This window comes from Dasypus novemcinctus, chromosome 23, assembly GCF_030445035.2.
Source record: "Dasypus novemcinctus isolate mDasNov1 chromosome 23, mDasNov1.1.hap2, whole genome shotgun sequence".
Classification (NCBI taxonomy): domain Eukaryota; kingdom Metazoa; phylum Chordata; class Mammalia; order Cingulata; family Dasypodidae; genus Dasypus; species Dasypus novemcinctus.
In genome coordinates, this window is record NC_080695.1 from 36401515 (window position 1) to 36424397 (window position 22883).

The 22883-nt window shown below is 39.1% G+C and overlaps 1 protein-coding gene across 4 annotated transcripts in view; it reads right to left on the minus strand.

The window, feature by feature from the left end:
• SLC5A11 (solute carrier family 5 member 11) overlaps positions 1 to 22883 on the minus strand; it is an 83335-nt gene that overhangs the window by 12295 nt on the left and 48157 nt on the right. For all 4 annotated transcript variants that reach the window (XM_004477078.3, XM_004477077.3, XM_058286255.2 and 1 more), the window contains one exon: positions 14673 to 14808. In XM_004477078.3, coding sequence (XP_004477135.1) covers positions 14673 to 14808 — 136 coding nt within the window. The remainder of the gene's footprint in view (positions 1 to 14672; positions 14809 to 22883) is intronic.

A 22883-nucleotide genomic window follows, 5' to 3' on the forward strand; every position in this document is an offset into this window, starting at 1 on the left:
AAAATGAGGGAGAGACTTCCAGGAAGATGGAATAGGTGAGGAGGCCTCAACTCTGACAAAAACAACAGAGAGGGGTGGAGCAAAAAGCTGTCCAACGGACCTGCTTTGACGCTGCAGACCAGGAGAGTGATGTGCATCTCCCAAGAGGGTGAGGGACAGAATGACAAAGAAGCTGAAATGAAAACCATGAGTTGCTAATCCCTGTGGCCAGGAGCAGCACCCATTCCCCAACTCAAGGCAAACAACCTGGATAAAACCTGTAACTCCCTGCAGCCAACTGAGAGAACAGAAGTCTTTCTCCTTGAGAAGAGGGAGGGTGCAACAGAGGGAGGATAGTGGTTTCTCTTCAGTGAATTTGGCCAGCAGAGACTGCTTTGAATCTTGGGCTCTGGCCAGACCAGAACCACAGGCAAGTAGAGGTTGAAAGAGGCACTGCTGTGTAAAGATTCATCAACAAACACCATCTTGCTTGTTGGCTGGAAATTGCAAGGAGAAAATCTGCTTTTAGGCATCTCTTGTCCGAAACTCCTAGGGGCAAATCTGTGCCCCATTAGTGAGTCCCTGGCTCTATTTTGAGAACTTTAGACTGGGCAATTGTAAAGACTTAAAATAAGTTGAACCAAAAATCAAAGAAGAGCAATGAGCAAAACCAGTAGGGAGGGGAGAAAAATTCACCAACATATTTGTAATGCCTAGACATCAGCAAAAATTACAAGCCATACTAAGAATCAGGAAGAGATGGTCCATCCAAAAGAACAAATCAAAAATCCTGGTGAGACACAGGATGTAACATAACTAATCAATGATTATCATACAAATCTCTTAAATCAATTCAAGGAGTTGAAGGAAAATGTGACTATAAGAAATGAGGGATATTAATAAGACACTGGGTGAACATAAAGAACTACTTGAAAGCCTGCAAAGAAAAATAACAAAGCTTATGGGAATGAAAGACACAATGGAGGAGATTAAAAATACATTAGAGGGAAGCAGATGTGGCTCAAGCATTTGGGTGCCTGCCTACCACGAGGGAGATCCTGGGTTCAGTTCCTGGTGCCTCCTAAAGAAGATGAGCAAGACAGTGAACTGATGCAATTGGCTGGCATGGCAAGCTGACACAAGACGATAGAGCGAGATGATGCAATGAGGAGACACAATGAGGGAACACAATGAGAGACACAACAAGTAGGGAGCAGAGGTGGCTCAAGTGATTAGGTGCCTTCCTCCCATATGGGAGGTCCCAGGTTCAATTCCTAGTACCTCCTAAATAGAGGATGAGCAGACAGAGATAGCACAAAATTAAAAGACACAGAGAACAGACAGTGAGTGCAAACATCGGGGGAGGGGGGGATAAATAAATAAAATAAATCTTTAAAAATACATTAAATGCATATAAAAGCAGATTTGAATTGATGGAGGATAGAATTAGTGAAATTGAGACAAAACATCTTTGTTTATTTGTTTATTATTATAATATATAAGGATGATTCAATATCAGAAAATTCATTGATATAACCCAACATTCATTTTTAAAAGATCACATGATTTTCTTAATAGTTTCAGAAGAAAACAGATGAAATTTAATATTTATTATAATTCCACTATTCTTACAAAGCTATAAATAAAAGGGAACTTTATGAACTTAATGGCAAAACTGTAGACCCAGTCCTTCTAGATTACCTTTTTAAACTGTTCATTGCTAGTTTATAGAAACACCACTAATTTTTGTGTGTTGATCTTGTACTCTACCACTTTGTTGAATTCTTGTATTATCTCTAATAACTTTCTTGTAGCTTCTTTGGGATTTTCTATATATAGGATCCTGTCATCTGTAAACAGATAAAGTTTTACTTCTTCCTTTCCAATATGGATGCCTTTTATTTCTTTTTTCTTGCCTGCCTAATTATTCTGACTAGAACTTCCAGTATGAAAGTTGGCATCCTTATCCTGTTCCTGATCTTAAAGGGAGAGATTTCAGGAGGACAAAACATCTTAACTTGAAAAGACAGGAGAACAGAAAGAGAAAAAAATGGGGAGAAAATGGAACAAGGTCTCAGGGAATTGAATGAAAAGGTAAAACACAGAAATGCACATGTTATTGGCATCCCAGAAGGAGAAGAGAACAGAAAAGGGACAGAAAGAATATTTGAGGAAATAATGACTGAAAACTCCCCAACCCTTATGAAAGACATAGATATCAATATCTAAGAAGGACAACACACCCCAAAAAGAATAAATCCAAATATAACTACTCTAAGACACCTACTATTCAGAAGGACAAAATAACAGAGATAAAGAGAGGATTCTGAAATTAGCAAGAGAAAAGCAAAGTATCACATACAAGGGAACTTCAGTAAGACTAAGTGCTGATTTTCATCAGAGACCATGAAGGCAAATAGAAAATGGTATGATATATCTAAGGTACTGAGAGAGAAAGCTGCCAGCCAAAAATTTCTTATCTGGCAAAACTACCCTTCAAAAATGAGAATGAGTTTAAAGTCTTAGCAGACAAGCAAAAACTGAGAGAGTGTGTTACCAAATTCCAGAATTACAACAGATACTAAGGGAGTGCTACAGGCTGGAAGGAATAAAAGAAGAGTGAGAAGAGTCAAGAAGAGTGGAGAAATGAGGATTATTAGTAATGGTAACTTAAACATTAAAAGGTAAACAATAGTAAGATATGACAACAGAAAGCCAAAGGATAAAATGGACAAAGAAAGTAATGCATTTACAGCAATAGCATTGAATGTTAATGGATTGAATTCCCCAATCAAAAGATAAAGACTGACAGAATGGATTTTTTAAAATGAGCCCTCTATATGCCTCTACAAAAGACTCAACTCAGACATAAGGACAAAACCAGGTTGAAAGTGAAAGGTTCACTTCGAAATATCGGAATATTGGAATACTTGGAATATTGAAAAAGATATTCCAAATAGTAATCAAAAAAAGATCCGGAGTAGTGATGCTAATATCAGACAAAATAGATTTTAAATACAAAACTGTTATAAGAGATACTATATTTATAAAGGGGGCAATTCACCAAGAAAAAATTAACAATAATAAATATTTATATGCCTAACCTGGGTTCCCCAAGATACATGAGGCACTTACTGGCAAAACTGAAGGGAAAAATAGACGTCTCTACAATAATAGTTGGAGAATTCAATACCCCACTCTCAGAATTGGATAGAACATCTGGACAGAGGATAAATAAGGAAATAGAGAGTTTGGATAATATGATTCATGAACTAGACCTAACAGACATTTATAGGGCATTATACCCCAAAACAGCAGGATATACATTCTTTCAAGCACTCAGGGATCCTGCTCCACGATAGACCATATGTTGGGCCATAAGACAAGTCTCAATAAATGTAAAAAAATTGGAATTATACAAAACACTTTCTCTGATTATATGGAATGAAGCTGGAAATCAATAACAGACTGAAAAAAGGAAAATTCACAAATATATGGAAATTAAACTATACTCTTAAATATCAGTGCGTCTAAGAAGAAATTGAAAGAGAATTCAGTATGTATTTTGAAAGGAAAGAAAATGAGAACACAACATACCAAAACCTACACTGGGAGCAGATGTAAGTCAAATGGTTAAGTGCCTGTTTCCCATGTATGAGGTCCTGGGTTCAACACCCACTACCTCCTAAAATCAAAATACAAACAGTTGAAAAAAACAACTCTCATTGGGGAGCAAACGTAGCTCAGTGGTTGAGCACCTGGTTCTCATGTATGAGGTTCTGGGATCAATCCCCAGCAACTCCTAAAAACAGAATAAAAAAAAAATCCCTATGAGATACAGCAAAGGCAGTGCTGAGAAAAAGAAGAGTGAGCTAAAATTGTAAACCTAACTCCACATATGGAGGAACTAAAAAAGAACAGCAAACTAATCTTAAACCAATCTGAAGGAAAGAAATAATAAAGATCAGACAGAAATAAATGAAATTGAGAACAACAACAACAACAAAAACAAAAACAAAGAATCAACAAAACCAAAAATTGATTCTTTAAGAAGATCAACAAAATCAGCAAACCCTTAGCTAGACTGAAAAAGAAAAAAGGAGAGAAGATACAAATAAATAAAATCAGAAATGGGAAAGCAGATATGGTTCAACCAGTTGGGCACCCAACTACCACATGGGAGATCCCTGGTTCAGCTGCCTGTGCTCCTAAAGAAGATAAGCAGATGCCTGCACCCACCGCAATGAGCTAGACCCTGCACCGCACTGCAACAAGCTAAACGCTGCCCCTGCTGCAACGAGCAGATACCACAAGTCAGCAAACACTCCTGCCCAAGGGGAGTGGATGTGGCTTGGGCTGCTGGGCACTCACTTCCCATGTGGAAGGTCCCAGGTTTGGTTCACCGTGCCTCCTAGAGAAGGCGAACAAACAATAAGCAGACAGATGAGAGAATCAATCGGGGAAAGGGGGGGGATATATTAAATAAATAAATAAATAAATAAATAAATAAATAAATCTTTTGGAAAAGTCAGAAATGAGAGGGAGGGCATTACTACTACCCCACAGAAATAAGAGAAATCACAAGACACAATAAACAACTGTATGCCAACAAACTAGACAATGTAGATGAAATCAGCAAATTCCTAGAAACACATGAACAACCTACACCAACCCTAGAAAATATAGAAGACCTCAACAAAATAGTGACAAGTAAACCTATTGAAACAGTCATCAAAACCTCTGAAATGAAAAGACAGCTGACTCAATGGGAGAAAATATTTGACAACCATGTATCTGATAAGAGTTTAATATCCATGATATATAAGGAAATCATATAACTCAACAATAAAAAGACAAAATATCTGATTTAAAAATGGGCAAAAGATATGAACATACAATTGTCCAAAGAAGAAATACAAATGGTGAAGAAACACATGAAAAAATGTTCAACATCACCAGCAATCAGGGAAATGCAAATCAAAACTACAGTGAGATAGCATTTCATACCTATCTGGCTGCTACTAAAAAGTCAGAAAACTGTAAATGTTGGAGAGGGTGTGTAGAGACAGGAATGCTTATTCATTGTTGGTGGGAAAGTAGAATGGTACAGCCACTGGGGAGGACTGTTTGGCAGTTCCTAAGGAAGTTGAATTTAGACTTGCCATGGGACCTGGCAATACCATTGCTAGGTATATACCCAAAAGAACTGAGAGCAGTGATACGAACAGTTATCTGCACACTGATGTTCATAGCAGCATTATTCACAATAGCCAAAAGTTGGAAATAACCCAGGTGTCCATCAACTGAAGAATGGATAAAGAAATTGTAGAGTATACACACGATGGACTATTATGCAACAGTAAGGAGAAATGAAGTTGAGAAACATATGACAACATGGATGAACCTGGAGGACATTATGTTGAGTAAATCAAGCCAAATACAAAAGGATAAATACTGTATGATTGTCCTATTACGAACAAAATATATTATATGAAATATAAATATATTATGTGAAATATGAATACGGGTAGAATTGCATACAGAAGACCGTTTTTTTTTTGAAGCTGAACAAATGTTAGTTAATAGTACAAAATGTTAATATCAGACAAAAAACAAACATTATACTAAGTGAAGGAGACCAAACACAGAGTTCAATATATAGTATAATACAATTTATATAAAATGTAAATATAAGTCAACTTATAAAGATGAAAGTAGATTAGTGGTTATGTAAACCTGAGGAAGGAATGCTAAGGGGTGTAGAGTCTTTCTTTTTTGAGTAATGAAATTGTTTAAAGTTTTTGAGATGATGAATATAAACATTGTGATTATACTAAAAGCCATTGATCATACACTTGGGATAGACTAGCCAGAAACAGCAGCTATGTACAGTAGGGGATGAATAGAGAGATTGAGAGGTGAGGAATTTTCTTGTTTGTTTGTCTGTTTTTGCTTATAATTATTATTTTTGAAATAATGAAAATGCTCTAATAATGATTGAAGTGATGAAATGCAAAACTATGTGATTATATCAAATACCATTGATTGTACAGTTTGGATGAATTATGTGTTTATTAATATGTATTAATAAAACTGATTTGTTAAAACAACAACAAAAAAAAAACCTCCCAAAGATAAAAAGCTGAGGACCAGACGGCATCACGGGTGAGTTCTACCAATCATATAAAGACGATCTAACATCAATCTTGATCAAGCTCTGCCAAAAACTTGAACAGGAAGGAAGACTACCACACTCATTCTAGGGAGCCAACATCACCCTAATTCCAAAAGCAGATAAGATACTACAAAAAAAAAGAAAATTATGGACCAATTTCTCCAATGAATACAGGTGCAAAAATCCTCAATAAAATCTTTGCAAACTAAATCCAAAAGAACATTGAAAGAATAATATACCAAGGTCAATTGAGTTTTATCTCAGGTAAGCAAAGGTGGTCCCACACACAAAAAAATCAGTTGGTGTAATAAACCACATTAATAAATTGAAGAAGAAAAATCATATGATTCTTTTGATTGACACAGAAAAAGCATTTGACAAAATACAGCATACTTTCTCCATAAAAACACTCCAAAATATAGGAATAGAAGGAAGCTTTGTCAACATAATAAAGGGCATATGGAAAGGCCTCAGCTAGCTTTGTACTCAACAGAGAAAGACTGAAAGCTTTCCTGCTGTGATCAGGAATAAGATAAGTTTGCCCACTGTCACCACTGTTATTCAATATTGTACTATAACTTTTAGCTAGAGCAATTAGACAGGATAAAGAAATAAAAGGCAACCACATAGGAAAGGAAGAAGTAAAACTCTCACTATTTGCTGATGATCTGATCCTATATCTAGAAAACCCCAAACAATCTACAACAAAGCTACTAGAACTAATAGACAAGTTCTACAAAAATCAGTAGCATTTCTATACACTACCAAAGAGTAATCTGAGGAAGTCAGAGGAAAGTTCCATTTATAATAGTGACTAATAGAAATAGACTTAACCAAGGACACAAAGGACCTATATTCAGAAAACTATAAAAATTGCTAAAAGAAACCAAAGAAGATCCAAAAAATGGAAGGATAGTCCATGTTTATGGATTGGAAGACTAAATATCATTAAGATGTCAATTCTACCCAAACTGATTTACAGATTCTATGCAATAACAATAAAAATCTCCACAACCTTTTTTGAAGAAATGGAAAAGCTAATTATCAAATTTATTTGGAAGCATAAAGGTAGGGTAGCAAAAAATATATTAAAAGAGAAGAACGAAGTTCTAAGACTCTCACTTCCTGACTTTCAAGCATATTACTCGCTACAGTAGTAAAAACAGCATGGTAACAGCATAAAGATAGACATAATTGACCAATGAAACCAAACTGAGAACTCACAAATAGACCCTCACATCTATCAAGGGATTTTTTGACAAGGCTGTCAGGCCCACCCAGGTAAGCCAGAATGGTGTATTCAACAAATGGTGCTGGGTGAACTGGATATCCACAGCCAAAAGAAAGAAAGAGGACCGCTATTTCAAACCTTTTACAAAAATTAACTCAAAATGGATCAAAGACTTAAATATAAAAGCTAGAACTAGAAAGCTCCTAGAAGAAAATATAGGAAAACACTTTCAAGACCTGGTGGTAGATGGTGGACTCTTAAACCTTACACTGAAAGCACAAGCAACAAAAGAGAAAAAATAGGTAAAGGAGACCTCCTAAAGCTTAAAAACTTTTTTGCATCAAAGGACTTTCTCATAAAGGTGAAAAGGCAACCTATTCATTGGTAGAAAATATTTGGAAACCACATATTCAATAAGGGTTTAATATCCCGAATATATAAAGAAATTCTACAACTCAACAATAGAAAGATAAGCCAATTAAAAACTGGACAAAAGACTTGAATAGACATTTCTCCAAGTGACTAAATATACAAATGACTAAAAAGCACATGAAAAGATGTTCAACATTACTAGCTCTCAGAGAAATGCAGATCAAAACCACAATGAGATACCATTTTCACACCCACTAGAAGAGTTAATATTAGACAAACAAAGAAAAACCACAGAAAATTATAAGTGTTGGAGAGGATGTGGAGGAATAAGAGCACTCATACATTGCTGGTGGCAATGTAAAATGGTGCGGCTACTGTAGAAGACAGTATGGCAGTACCTCAGTAAGATAAGTATAGAACTCCCATACGATCTGGCAATCCTGCTACTAGGTACATAACCAGGGACTTGAATAGATATTTGCACACCAATATTCAAAGAGGCATTATTCACAAATGCCAAAAGATGAAGCAACCCAAGTGTCCCTTAACTGATGAATGGATAAATAAAATGTGGTATATATGTAAAAAGCAATGAAGTCCTGATGCATACAACATCATGGGTGAACTGTGAGGACCTTATGCTGAGTGAAATAAGCCAGACACAAAAGAACAAATACTGTATGATCTCACTGATATGAACTAATTAATAAGCAAATTCACAGAGTTAGAATCTAGAATATAGGTTACCAAGGGATAGATTTGAGGTAGAGAATGGGGAGCTGATGTTTAATTTGCACAGAATTTCTATTTAGGTACAAATGGATAGTGGCAATGGTAGAACATTATTGCGAGTATAAATAACAGCACTGAATTATGTATATGAATGTGTTTGAAAGGGGAAGTTTTGGGTCATCAATGTTATTATATTAGAATGAAAATTAGAAGATAAAACATGGGACTGTATAATACAGTGAACTTTTGTGGATGTTGGGTTCTTTCATGAATTATGACAAATGCATGACACTTATTCAGGTGTTAATAATAGGGTGGTAGATGGTGAAAATGTATACATAATGTAATTATGGACTACAGTTAATACTATTTTAATACTCTTTCATCAATTGTAACAGAGGTACTACACTAATGCAGAGTGTCAACAATACAGGGAAGCGGATTTGGCCCAGTGGATAGGGCATCCATCTACTACATGAGAGGTCTGTGGTTCAAACCTCAGGCCTCCTTGACCCATGTGGAGCTGGCCCACTTGACCCATGTGGAGCTGGTCCACATGCAGTGCTGATGAGCTCAAGGAGGCCGTGCCACGCAGGGGTGCCCCACGTAGGCAGTGCTGATACGTGCAAGGAGTGCCCTGCCACGCAGGGGTGTCCCCGCATAGGGGAGCTCTATGCGCAAGGAGTGTGCCCCGTAAGGAGAGCGAAAGAAAGCTTGGCCTGCCCAGGAATGGCACTGCACACACGGAGAGCTGACACACAAGATGACGCAACAAAAAGAAACACAGATTCCTGTGCCGCTGACAACAACAGAAGCGTTCAAAGAAGAACACACAGCAAATGGACATAGAGAGCAGACAACTGGGGGGTTGGGGGGGAAGGGAAGAGAAATAAGTAAAAAATAAATCTTTAAAAAACAAAAAACCAAAAAAAAAAAAATAGAGTGTAAGGGGGTACACTGTATTCTTTAAATAATTTTTCTGTAAACCTACAGCTTCTCTAATTAAAAAAAATAATAAAACCTTGACTACAAAAAAAAGACATTAGTTTAATAAATGTAAACATTTCAAGTACACCACAATTTTGAAATCTAACATTGCTGTGTCTTCATTTTCTGCTTTAATGTGCTAGAAATTCTAAGAAATGAAAATGGCCTTTTTTACACATTGGGCAGCCCAAATAGCAAATGATCTTTGTAAAACCTCTTTACCCACCACCATATCCTAAAAATAAGTCCCCCCTTCCAACACACATTAATGGTAGAAGAAATAGGTGTTGTTAAAATTAACAACACTAATATTAATTGTTCTAGAACAAAAGTAGATGACCCTGTGGTAGACTGAATTATGTACCACAATTTAGACATGTTCTTAATCTTACTCGGACCTGTGGGTGCGAACTCACTGTGAACAGGAACTTGAAAGCGTTATTTTTAGCTAAGGTGTGGCCTAACTGAAGCAGCACAGGCCTTAATCTGGTTTACTGGAGACCTAATAAAGAAAAGAAACCCAAAGCTAGGATTAGAGAAGGCCACAGGGAAAAGCCAGAAGTCAACAGGAACTTGGAAAAGAAGGAACAGGACATGGCCAACTGATGAGAAAACCATGAATTGTGGCAGAACGCTACTGACCTCAGGGGGAAGCAAGCCTTCTATCCTTTGAGATCAGGAGTCAATAAATTCCCCTTGGTTAAGCCAATCCATTGTGTATGCTCAGGCATACATAAGACACCCCCAAAACTCTGGCTCAGCTTTGAGCAAAAATAAAACTGTAGACTGAAATGATATTTTATGAGAGATATTAAAAAGAAATAATCTTGTTGAGAAAAATGCTTTTAAGGGGTCAAAGTTCTTGGCTTTTTATTACTCTTCTGAAGAAATTTAGGAGATGATTAGAAATATATTTACATTCCCCTAGTCAGAGCACAGTAAGGAATATTCCAAGTGGGGTAAAAGTCTTATTTAAGTTCAAATGCATCTGGGCTTTGCCTCATTGTTGTCCGGAAGTTCCTGTCTCCAAGGTATACTGAGGAGTAAAAACCTCCCTGAGATATTTAATTGTTAACTACAAAGTTTTTGTTTAACCTTTCAGGAATGCACTCTTCAACCATGGAACATGTGACAGACACAAAGGTTATAAATGCAGAAAATTGCATTTGTTCATTCAGCCTAAGGAACATGTCAGTGATAAGGAAATTGGTTCAGTTAAGTTATAAATGAGCCCAGCCTTGTGAAAACTCATCACGCAGTAACATCTGCTCACCTGTCTTGTGTTAATTCATCAACCATTTTACATATGTAGTGTTAGAAAGCTTTAGAGTCTCTGAAACTTAAAATAAAGCATGCCTCTACAGGAGTCAAATCCAAACATAGCACAAAACTTCGTTCTTCCATGATGCCAACATTCATTGAAGGTCTACTATGATTCAGATGCTGCAATAAACACCATGCATGCATCTTCTTATTTAATTCTCATAACAACTCTATGGTGAAGATATTATTATTATTATACCCATCATACAAATGATAAAACTGAGGCCCATAGAGGTTAAATAGCTACCCCAAATCATACAGCTAGTATGTATATATCAGAAGACAGCACTCAAAGCCTTAGCTCATTTCTCCAAGCTCAGGTGGAAAAGATTGGCTTTGTAAATAGGTACATTTCTAGACTTTTGTCATTTATTGTTTTGAAGGTTGTTTTGCCTCTCTCTTAATTTCCATGTAGAGTCTCTTTAAAAATTGCATGCTTTTTCTTAAAACTAAGTGGAAGAGGGATTTTTTCCTAGCTCAGAAGAGGTCAGAATCACAGCATCCTTACAGGCAGTTCCAGACCCAGTTGAAGATGTAGGTAGGAGCTGGTGGGACCATGGTAGAGAGAAAAGTGGAAATAAAGAGATGGAGTAGATTGGCCCAGGGCCTGGCACTTTAGGTTAGGGATTCTCAAACTTTACCATGAATCAGAATCTTCTGGTAGGCTTGTTTAAAAAAGATCGCTATGCCCATCCCAAGAGATTCTGCGCCAATAGATCTTGTCTGCGCCAATAGATCTTGGCCTGAAAGTTTGCATTCCTAACAAATTGCTGGCAAAGCACTCACGCTTTGAGTAGCACTAGTCTAGGTCTCCAGAGAGGCTTCAAAACTACAATACCCACCTCACCCTCTCTACCCTACCTCACTCTCCTAAATTCCTTTTGCATTTATTGCTTTCACCATTTGATAGGATGTTTTATATATGTTTTTACCCTACTTTTTTTTGTGACTACCAGACTCATCTGCTGCATTGCAAAGCTCTTGGGGGCAAGGCAAATGGCATTTTAATTATTACTGATTGGCCAACTGACCCACTGTTAATAGAGATGTTCTAGATCTTGTTACTGATCTTGCAGATATTGATCTAGGGCTTAAGATGTGATTTGCTGAGAGACAATGATATGATTAAGAGTCAGGTTTTAGAGGCAGCTAGACCTAGGTTCAAATCCTGGCTTACCCAGCACTAGCAAAGTGGCTTCTGGCAAGTCATTTAACCTAGGAGTTCCTGAACCTATGCTTTGTCCTGGATTTCTCTCTAACTCCTATGTCTAATCCATCATTATTCTGTTTGGTTCCTCTCCAAAATATATTTTCAAACCATCCGCAGGGATCAACCATCACTTCCTCAGGAAGCCTTTCTTTGGAAGCCCCTCCCCAATGTTCCCTGTGATGTCCCCCTGTGCATTTCCTTCACAGAACTTAGCACACTCCCTACTTATATAATTTATTTCCTTACTTATCTTCATCTGCCTCCTCTACCACTAGAATGTAAGCCCCACTACAGCAGGGATCCTATGTATCTTGCTTAGTTATGGATCCCCAGAGTCTTCTAGAATGAAATTTGGCAGATAATTGGCTCTCAATTATTATATATTTGTTGAACACATGTAAGAATAAATAAATAAGTGAATGAACCAATTTCTCTGGACTTCAGTTTCCTTGCCTGTAAGATGGGAATAATAATAATAATAGCATAAAGTCATTTTGAGGAATAAATGAGATAACACATGTATACAGTAATAATAGTGAATACTTACATAGTGCCTACTGTGTGTAAGGAACTGTTGTGAGTCTTGTGAAGTATTATTATGCCCATTTTACAAGTGAGGAAACGAGGCAAAGAGATATAAAGTGGCTTATCCAAAGTGACAAAGCTAGTGAATGGCAAAGCCAGGATTCACGCCCAGGTTAGTCCAAATCAGAGTCCATATTCATAACCACCACACTCTACTATAAACCTCTGCACAGGGACTGGCCCCTGGCAAGTACATATGCACTATAAATGTTATTTTATTTAAACCATGTTCTTTTATTTCATATTTCAAACCATGCCCAATAGCTATATATTTTCCATCAAGTCACCATGAATCCCAGACCCCAGTTCTTACTCCAACTTGGACTTTTCTAAGCCTGTGCCCCTTCCCTGGAATCAGATGGGTTCTTCATCCTACCTGAGCTGAAGGAAAATGCACTGTAGATTGCTTCCCTATTTCCCTCCCACAACCTTGTCCTCCTAATCCCAAAAGGCCTTAAATTCTTTTTTTTTTTTTTTGCTATATTGCTTTTTTCTCTATTTCCTTTTCTTATCATTTCATAAAGATGGAATTAGATTAGTGGTTGTACAGGGCTTGGGAAGGATAGAGGGATTGAGAGGTGGACTGCTAAGGGGTATGGAGTTTTTCTTTTTGAAGTAATGAAATTGTTCTAGTCATTGACTGTACACTCTGGATGGCTTGTATGGTATGTGAATGTATTGCAATAAAACTGCTTTAAAAAAACAAATTTTTGAAGTATACATTAAAAAAAAGTGTGTAGTAAAAGATGTGAACATACATAAAAAGTAAGTGTATAGTAAAAGATGTGAACATACAAAACAAATATGTGTTATATCATACAGCATTTCCATACATCACCCCACCCCAAATACCTTGCGTTGATTTGAAATATTTATAACAAATTATGAAAGACCATCATCAAATTATTATACTAACTATAGTCTATCTTATATCTGCTGTGTTTTCTCTCAACCCACCCTATTAATTTTTTTTCATAAACCATATATTTATCTGAAGTGTTCAATCAATGGCATTTGGTATAATCACTGAGTTGCATATTCATCACTTCAACCAATATTAGAGCCTTTTCATTACTCAAAAAGAAAATAAGAAAAGCAACAAAAAGCAATTAATTTTTAAAAAATTACTGTGAAATAAATTATTTTCACAAAACTCCTGGCCAACTAACTGACCATTTCATCCTACCCTTTCGTTTTTTTTTTAAGATGTATTTATTTCTCCCTGCCCCCACCCCCACCCCATTGTCTGTTCTCTGTGTCCATTCACTGTGTGCTCTTCTGTGTCCACTTGTATTCTCATCAGGTGGCACTGGAGATCTGTGTCTCCTTTTGTTGTGTCATCCTGCTGCATCAATTCTCCGTGTGTGTGGCATCACCCCTGGGTGGGCTGCAGTTTCGCGCAGGAGTGGCTCTCCTTGTGCAGGGGACACTTCTTGCATGGGGGGCACCCTTATGCGGGGGCATCCCTGCATAGGCTGGCAATCCTTGCATGCAGCAGCACTGCACGTGGACCAGCTCACCACACTATTTCCCTTCTTACTTCTGTTTACCCCCACAGTGCAAACCCATCTTTTACCATCTTAAAGAAAGAAAGAAAAAAGGCCAAAGCAAATACCTTAGAGGTCTTGATATCACCTGACTTTTGTTGAGAAGTATACCCAAAAAAGGGTTCCATTGGTCCAACTGTACCAAACTACCAAGCACAAGCGCTAAAGCATGAAAGGAATGGTCACATCAGAACTTGGGGAACTGATGATTAGAACCATAGGATTTTATCTTAGTCTGGGGTTTCAAATATATATATATATATATATATATATATATATATATATATAGATGAGGTAAGGTCCCAGATGGATCTCTAGCTTCAGTTTGGCCTGGGGCATCTATGTGTCTTGACCACTGGGCTAATATTGGAAAACAACATAGACTATGTAGATGTTGGATGAAGATGCCTCCATCTAACCATTTCTAGAAAGGAACTCCAGCCACATTCTCTGAGGGGCAGGCAGTTATACATTTAGAACACTTTGCAGCATCTGAGATTCACTGACAGGGTCTCCTCCCAATGGTCTCACCTGGGAAAAGGATACGACTGATCATACCAGGGAATACCATCATGAAAAGGGGCAGCACCTTCAAGTACGCAGCCATCAGAGAGCCTCCTTTGGCATGGGACAGGTTCTTGGCAGCCAGAGTTCGCTGAACAATCACCTGGAAAATAGAAAGATTGGTTGGAAGCTTTATGACTTTATCTTAAGACAAACTAAGTGTGTATAGCTTCTTGGCACATGTGGCAGACTTAGCTCTTTCCTGGCCTTGCTTCTCTTTGAGGAAGCATCTCTTTCCTATTTTCAATCCCTGTGGTCCAATCAGGGTAAATATGAACTCCTCCCTACTCCCTCCCTACTCCTTTATCCAGGGGTTGGACTTGACCAGTTAGAGTTCTCCATAGAAGTAGTACACCACCCTGGAGACTGTGAATGATTAAGGAAAACTGTACTCAAGCCAGGCCATTAAGGGATCTCTGTGGGACTTCTAAATAAGTAGAAAAGAAACACCCTACCCCCTACAGCCTCCACTGAAATTGCTAACAGTGAAGATAGCTTAGAACTTTTGAATGCATTTCAGCCATCATGTTGGGAAAACTTCTTGAGACTGAAATCCCAGAGCAAAGCATAATCAGAAGATGGAAAGAGAGAGAAACAATTACTCATGATTGAGTATGAGCCCCTCCATCTAGCCACATCTGGTTTACAGTGCAGACTCTGGAGACAGACAATCTGGGTTCAAATCGTACCTTGCCACTTCCTAACTGTGTAACCTTGGGCAAGCAACTTTATTTCTCTTTGCCTCAGTTTTTTAATCTATACAATGGGGGCAATACTAGGGTGGCTTTAATAATTAAATGAAGCAAAATATTTAGAATACTTAGAATAGTGCCTGGCATATAGTAACTGCCCCCAAAATAATAGTTGTTACTATTGTCATTACCTCTAGCTTCCCAGCCATGTGAATAAAAAACCCTTGTATGCTCAAACTATTCTTTTTCCTATAGATGAAAGGGATTCACTAAGTCAACAAAGAACCCTTACCAGGAAAACTGTTGAGATTCAGGATTTGTCCCAAACCTCAGACCCCACACCACATCCCTAACAATTTTTTAGACTAAACAGTACAAATGTACACATATTTTGGGGACGAGACATTGTTTGGTTAGGCATTTCATCTGCATAATCCATGGGACTGGACATTGCCAGAAGGCATCAAAATGATAAAGCACTATTAAAATATGTGACTTCGCTAATGGCCTAACTTTAGCAACATTGACACAAGACAACCTGAGTCGATATGTTTCAAGGAAAAGCACCTATATGCACTGAACTAACCCATTCAGCAGTCAGAACGAAAGAGGGCTGGCCACAAGTTGGTCGCTCAGACTGAGGAATCTGTTTTCTATAATTGTCAGACACTAAAAGGGATAGTCGTTGAAGTGGCACTTCTTAAATAACATATCTCAGAGAAAAAAAAGTGAACTAAGAGGAATGAAAAGAATACAAATATTTGGGGAGGAGGAGGTATTTACTAGCGTGCTAAATCATTTATCATTGCATTTATCATCTACTCATCTTACCATCATCTATTCTTCCTACATCAATTATGACCATATTTTCCCTTCACTGGGGTGGGGAGGCTGGGGTTGGAACCGTCAGAGACTGCTTATTGTAGTGGGGCAGTGATGACCAGACAGCAGGCTTCCACACAGAAATGCAGACTAGGGTTTGAGTTTTCTTTTACACAAAGTTCTAGATAAGTCTCAGAATCAAGAGAGTATTCATTGTGGCTGGAGCAAATGATAGGTTGCTTAAATGCATAGACAGACTTATGCATGAATCCCAGCTCTGCCAGACAAATGTGAGCTTGGGCAAGTTCTTTAACCTCTGCAGGCCTCAGTTTATTCATCTGTCAAATGGGGATAATAACAGTGCTTTGTTTAAGGTGCCTAGTAATTCTTAAGGAAACAGAACAGTGATGATTATCATCATTGCCACTGTCATACTTGTTGGGAAAAAAAAAAACAGAGAAAGAAGTTCAAAAAGTCACCAAGATAGAAGATATCTGGAATTTAATACTGGAATTATCTATTAGTGAGCCAGAGGTCAGCAGTTCTTGACATGAACAGTGAACATTGAGCCAAGAATGGAAGCAGGAAGGTGGTCTTTGGGGATGGTTTGGCAAACTTAATTGTAGGGGATCAACTATCTTGAAAGGACCAAGACAGAGAAAGAAAGAGCAAGAAGGAAGATGGAATAGAAATGCAAATACTCAAGTATTTGTGAGGAGTGAGGAGTTAGAGGGGACAGAGAAAGTGTCTGAGATATTGGTACAACAGGATTGGAGTGTTGGGGCTTGTTTTTGCATACAGGATCACTAGGGCTTATTTTGACCCCTCTTTAAGACCTCTGTGTTAAGTGAATGTCTTGCCATGATTTATCCACTCAAAGGGAATGACTTGTTTCACAATGTTTTCTGGGTAAGAGACTGGTCTCCACAAGTCCTCCTCCAGTCTTCAGATTGAACTAATATGAGTTCAAAATTTTCTCCACTATCTTATTAGGTTTTGAGTCTTGAACTGCCTGGAGAAGTTACGGAGGCCCTAGGGAATTACCAATATTTTATGAGCTAGTTCAATGAACTATGAATAAAAGAAGGAAAGTGTCATCTTGTATCATTATCACTGTGATGCTGTGATGATCAGGACAAAGCTGGAATTCTTTCCATTTTTTTTTATAATGTACATCAGTGGGATTATCTGCTCAAAACATCCTACCCCTGCCCCTTCTTTTGAAAACTGCCTCATCTACATAGCTACTCTATCATCTTGGGGACAGTTGATTGATCCAGGGGTAGACACCTGTGGTAGATTGAGTTATTTACCCCAATTTAGATGTGTTCTTAATCTTAATCCACATCCCTGTGGGTGTGAATCCATTGTAAATAAAACATTTTGAACATGTTCTTCTCAGTTAAGGTGTGGCCCAACTGACTGTGGGTAGTTCTTAATCTGGATTACTGAAGGTCTTATAAAGAGAAGAAACCAGAAGCTCAGAGAAGGCCACAGGAAGAGGCTAGAAGTCAGCAGCAACCTGGAAATGAGAGGACATCACCAAGTGATGGGAAAGATAAGGAACCCCAAGACTGTAGTAAGCCAGCACAAGAATGGCACCAATCCCAGGAGGAAGCAAGCCTTCCAGCTTCTAAATCTGTGAGACAATAAATTACCATTGTTTAAACCAAGCCATTGTGTGGTATTTGTGATAGCAGCTCAAGCAAACTAAGACAGCACCTAACCCAAGCTAGGCCAGTCACAGTCTTTCCCTAGGAGTTTTAAATTTGTGACCTAGAGAGTTGTTGGCTGCTTTCCAGTGGCTGTGTGCAGAACATTGGTCTGCAGTAGGAGATGATAAAGTCAATAGATGAGAAGGAAATTTGAGGGATGGAAGGGAAGCCAGAATGAGCCCTTGGTTCCAGTAGCTTCTGAAGGCTAGTTTAGCTTCCCATAGCTTGTTTATATATATATATTTCTTTAAAGATTTATTTATTTCTCCCCCCTCCTTCCATTGTCTGCTCTCTGTGTCCATTTGCTGTGTGTTCTTCTGTGTGCTTGTATTCTCATTAAGCAGCTCTGGGAACCGATCCTGGGACCTTCAGGAGTGGGAGAGACAATCATTCTCTTGTGTCACCTCAGCTCCCTGATCTGCTGCATCTCTTATTTTCTCTTCCCTGTGTCTTTTTTTTCTGTTATGTCATCTTGCTGTGCCAGCTCTCTGCATGTGCCAGCACCCCTATGCAGGGCATCACTCCTGCACGGGGCAGCATTCCTGTGTGGGGCAGTAGTCCGTGCAGTCCAGCACTCTGCACAGGCCAGCACTCCGTGTGGGCCAGCTTGCCATACAGGCCAACTTGCCTTCACCACGAGGCCCTAGGCATCAATCCCTGGACCTCCTATATGGTAGGTGGGAGCCCAATTGCTTGAGTCATATCTGCGTCCCAGCCTCCTATAGTTTATATTCCACGAGATAATAAATTCCCCACTCTTTCTAAACTAGTTTGAGTTTGGTAATTTTTCTCACTTGCAACCAAGTGTAATCTTACATGCACAAATTGTATTTTTTGGATGTTGCAGACAAAAGACCCTAAAATGAGGAGTTGGGTTATTTGAGGAAACCTGGGGAGCAGTGAGGAGTTCTCTATCTAGAGTTGGGAAGTTCTCTGTCCTTATTAAGCAGCTGGTTTAATGATTATCTGTCATTTTTCAGGACTCTGAACCATGTGCCTATTGAGGCTAGAGCACTTAAGAACAGGGTAGTAAAATATAATGGTATCAGAATTTATGGGATACTTCCTATTGCTTCACTAAGATGCCAAGAGTCATCCAAGCTTCAGTCCTAGCTGATCCATCTAGAAGAGACATGAAAGAGTTCATAGTTCTGTTAGACAAAGCCCTTTATCTATCCAAAACTGTACCTGAAAATAATTCTGGCTTTTATTACTGTAAAGTGGAATCTCCCATGAATTTAAGAGGCACATAACTAAAATTTAAGAGAATGTGCTATTTGAAAAACCACAAGCCCAGGGAGGAAGGTGTCACTCTATAAGATAATCCCCAGGATCCGGCAATGGAACGTGTCTCAAAGGAATATTAGGAGAATGAATTGAGTTTAATTAATATAAAAAGCTGAGATTGGTGACAGTGGATCATAAGGTTGTGGTGGTTTGAAGTTGTAGGAACCTCAGAAAAACCTGTTCTTAAACTTAATCCATTCCTGTGGGTGTGAACCCTTTGTAAGTAGGATCTTTTGATGAGGTTACTTCAGTTAAGATGTGGCCCACCTCAATCAGGATGAGAGTCCTTTATGAGCAGAATGAAATTTAGACAAATGGAGAGAGAAATATTTTTGTGCTATTATTACCATCAATATTTATTTACTTTTTACCTTTCTGCCCAGGAAGATCTGGAATGTGCTAGCAATCAGTGAATGATGAAGGGTGTTTTGCCTTTCTTCTGTTCTAAAATGTACCCAAGTACAGTTCTGGCAAAGATGTATGTTTCCTAGGGCAGCACCAGCACAGTGGACCAGCATGTTCTTTGATCTCTACAGAATCTGGTTCAGCAGCAACACCATGTGGTCAAGATGCAAGTAGCAGGGTTCCCTGGCATTTGGAATCACACCCAGCCCTTTTGAACTAACTGTCCAGGTGGGGTGGGATGGTGGTGGACTTTAAGCGGTAGATACCAGAATTCCTGCTAATAAAGTTTTGATGAGGCTCAAGTAATTATTTCTACAAATTAATTAATTATAAATTAAGAAGCTGGTGAACTTGTTTGGTTTCCTAGGCTTCTCAAGCAAATACCATGAAATACGTGGGCTTAAACAAAGGGAATTTATTAGCTTACAGTTTTGAGGCTAAAACAAAGTCCAGATCAAGGTGTCAAGGCAATGCTTTCTCCCAAAGATTGGTGTTCTGGGGTTGGCTGCTGGCAGTCTTTGGGTCCTTAGCTTGTCACATGCCAAGGCACATGGCAGCATCTCCTGGTCTCTTTCTTCTCATCCGGGCTACGTTTCAGCTTCTGGCTTCCTGTGGCTTTCTTTCTCTCTCCATCTGTCTGAATTTCACTCCCCTTACAAAGGACTCCAGTAATAGGATTAAGACCAATCCTGATTGAGGTGGACCACACTTTCTTAAATGAAGTAAACCTCATCAAAAAACCTACTTACAATGGGTTCACACCCACAGGAATGGATTCAATTTTAGAATATGTTTTCCTGAGATTTCTATAGCTTAAATCCATCACTACAAGCAGTATCAAATAGTGTTTCATCAATTGTAACAAAGTGACCACACTAATGCAAACTGATCATAACAAGGGAAAATGGGGCAGGAGTATATGGGAACTCTGTACATTCTGCATGATTTTTCAGTAAACCTACAACATCTCCAATCAAAAAAATAAGAAGGGAAAAAAAGCTGACATTGCACAATGTAAAAATGTATAGTGAAATTCATGCTAATTTAAAAACCAACACTAACATAAACCATAGTAAAAATTGTAATGTTTTGTAAAAATAGTGTGCCTATTAAAATACCTGCAACAAAAGGACTGTGACCAAATTTCTCATGCTCCCCTATTTTGTAACTATTGGCAACCCCATTTAAAAGATGGGGAAATGGAGGCTTAGAGATATTAAGCGCTATCTCAAAGATCCATGGTCTGAATTGATTCCAGGTCTGTTAGCAAAGATCAGGTCCATGGGTATGAACTAGGCTTCATTCTCTGTAATGTCTCCTGCATCAATCTAGTTTTGATCATTTTGATCATGATCATTTCTTTAGTTAGACTCTCAGTGGCCCTGATTATGCAATACTGTATCGCTTCCAAAATGGAACAAAGATTTCAAAGAAATTTGAGTAGATGAAATATGCACTTGATTTAAACCTTAGAAAGTATAAACAGGTGTGCAATGAAATGGCTTCCATCCATTTTTGTTGTTTCTCTGCCCAGTCTCCTCTCCCACAGGTATCTGCTCTTCTTATTTTTATCTACATTCATCTAGGGTGCCTTTGTGCATATTCAAGCAAATACAAACATCAATTCTATCCTGCCCCCCACAATACAAAGGCCTTATTTTTTTCTTCTTTTTGCTGATCTCGTTGCTTTTTTCACACCTCTCACATATAAGGCTTTTGCCCTGGCTGCTCCCTCTGCTGCAAAGTCTCTTTCCACACAAGAAGAGGCTCTCCTCTTTGCTCAAATGTCACTGCTCAATCACACCTCCCTTGACCATCCTAATTCTTTTTTTCTTTTTTTTTAACAAGTCAATTTTACTGATATATATAATAAAGCATAAATCTATCCAAAGTATACAATCAGTGGTATTTGGTATAAATTGCATAATTATGCATTCATCCCTTCAGTCATTATTAGAGCATTTTCGTTATTTCAATTAAAAAAACAGACAAAAAAAACAAAAAAAATCCTCATCACCTCTCAATATCTCTATGCTTCCCCACCCCTGAAAGCTGCTATTCTGTTTCCATCACTCTAGTTTATTTGTATGTATATTTTGTAAAAACAATTTTATATATACAATATTACCCATATTCATATTTCACATGAGTTTTCACTATGGTATACAGTCCTATGTTACATTTTTTAGCTTTCCATCTAGTAATAGACATGACCTTAAACTTTCCCATTCAATCAATGTGACCATCCTATTTAAAATCACATTCCCATATCCCCAATCCCCCTTACTCAACTCTACTTCTGTATATATGTAACATTTATAGCCTTTTAATATCCCACACAGTTCACTTATTTATTGTCTTTGGTATATTGCGGTCACCCCTCGGGCTGAAGTGTGGTTTGCTGGCCTGGCGGGGGAGCAGCCGCAGTAGGCCTAATTCCAAGCCGCTGCCCCCATAATAGGGTGGCTGGTCGGACTCACCGCCACCCCTGAAGGGAGCCGGCATGGGCGCAGAGTGCCCTCGGGTCTCCCCTTCTCGGCGGCCATGCTTCCGCGGCCGCCCCTCCTCCCGGATAGCGCCGCACGATGCCTTATGAGGCAACACCCTTCTTCTTTCTCCCTGCGCAGGCGCAGGGCGGAAGATTCCAGTCTGCCTTTCCCCTCCCCCCCACAGCAGCAACAGCCAGGCACAAGGCGGGAAACTCAAGTCTGCCCTCTACCCCAGCAACAGCAGCCACCAATCACTAAACCCTGCCACTTCCCCCAGCAACAGCAACAGCCAATCCCTAACCACCACCCCTCCCCCATCCAGTACCGCCCACTGACCTTTCTCCAACAACCAATCAGAACAGGGCGTGGCTTCGACCAATCAGCCTTCCCCAGCCCCTATAAAACTGTTGCCTCTCCCTCAATAAAGTTGGACTTGCGTGTTTACCTTGTCTCCGCGGTAGTTCTTCTGCCGTGCGCCCTCCAGTCCTGAGAGCCTCCGACAAGGGCCTGGCCTCCCTTGTCCCCAGTTCATCGCCTGCTTCTCCAGGCAACCCCCTCGTCGCCGGCTTCGCCAGGCGACCCTGTCAGCCGAACTGTGCAACCCCTGTGAGACCGACCCCTCGTCTGCTGCCGGACCGACCCCTCGTCCCAAGCTGGACCGACCCCTCATCCGCAGCCAGACCCCACCTCTACCAACCGAGCAAACCGTCGCAGTATATATTTTCTGTCTACTCCCATTGGAAGGTAAGCTCCACCAGGGCAGAGAGC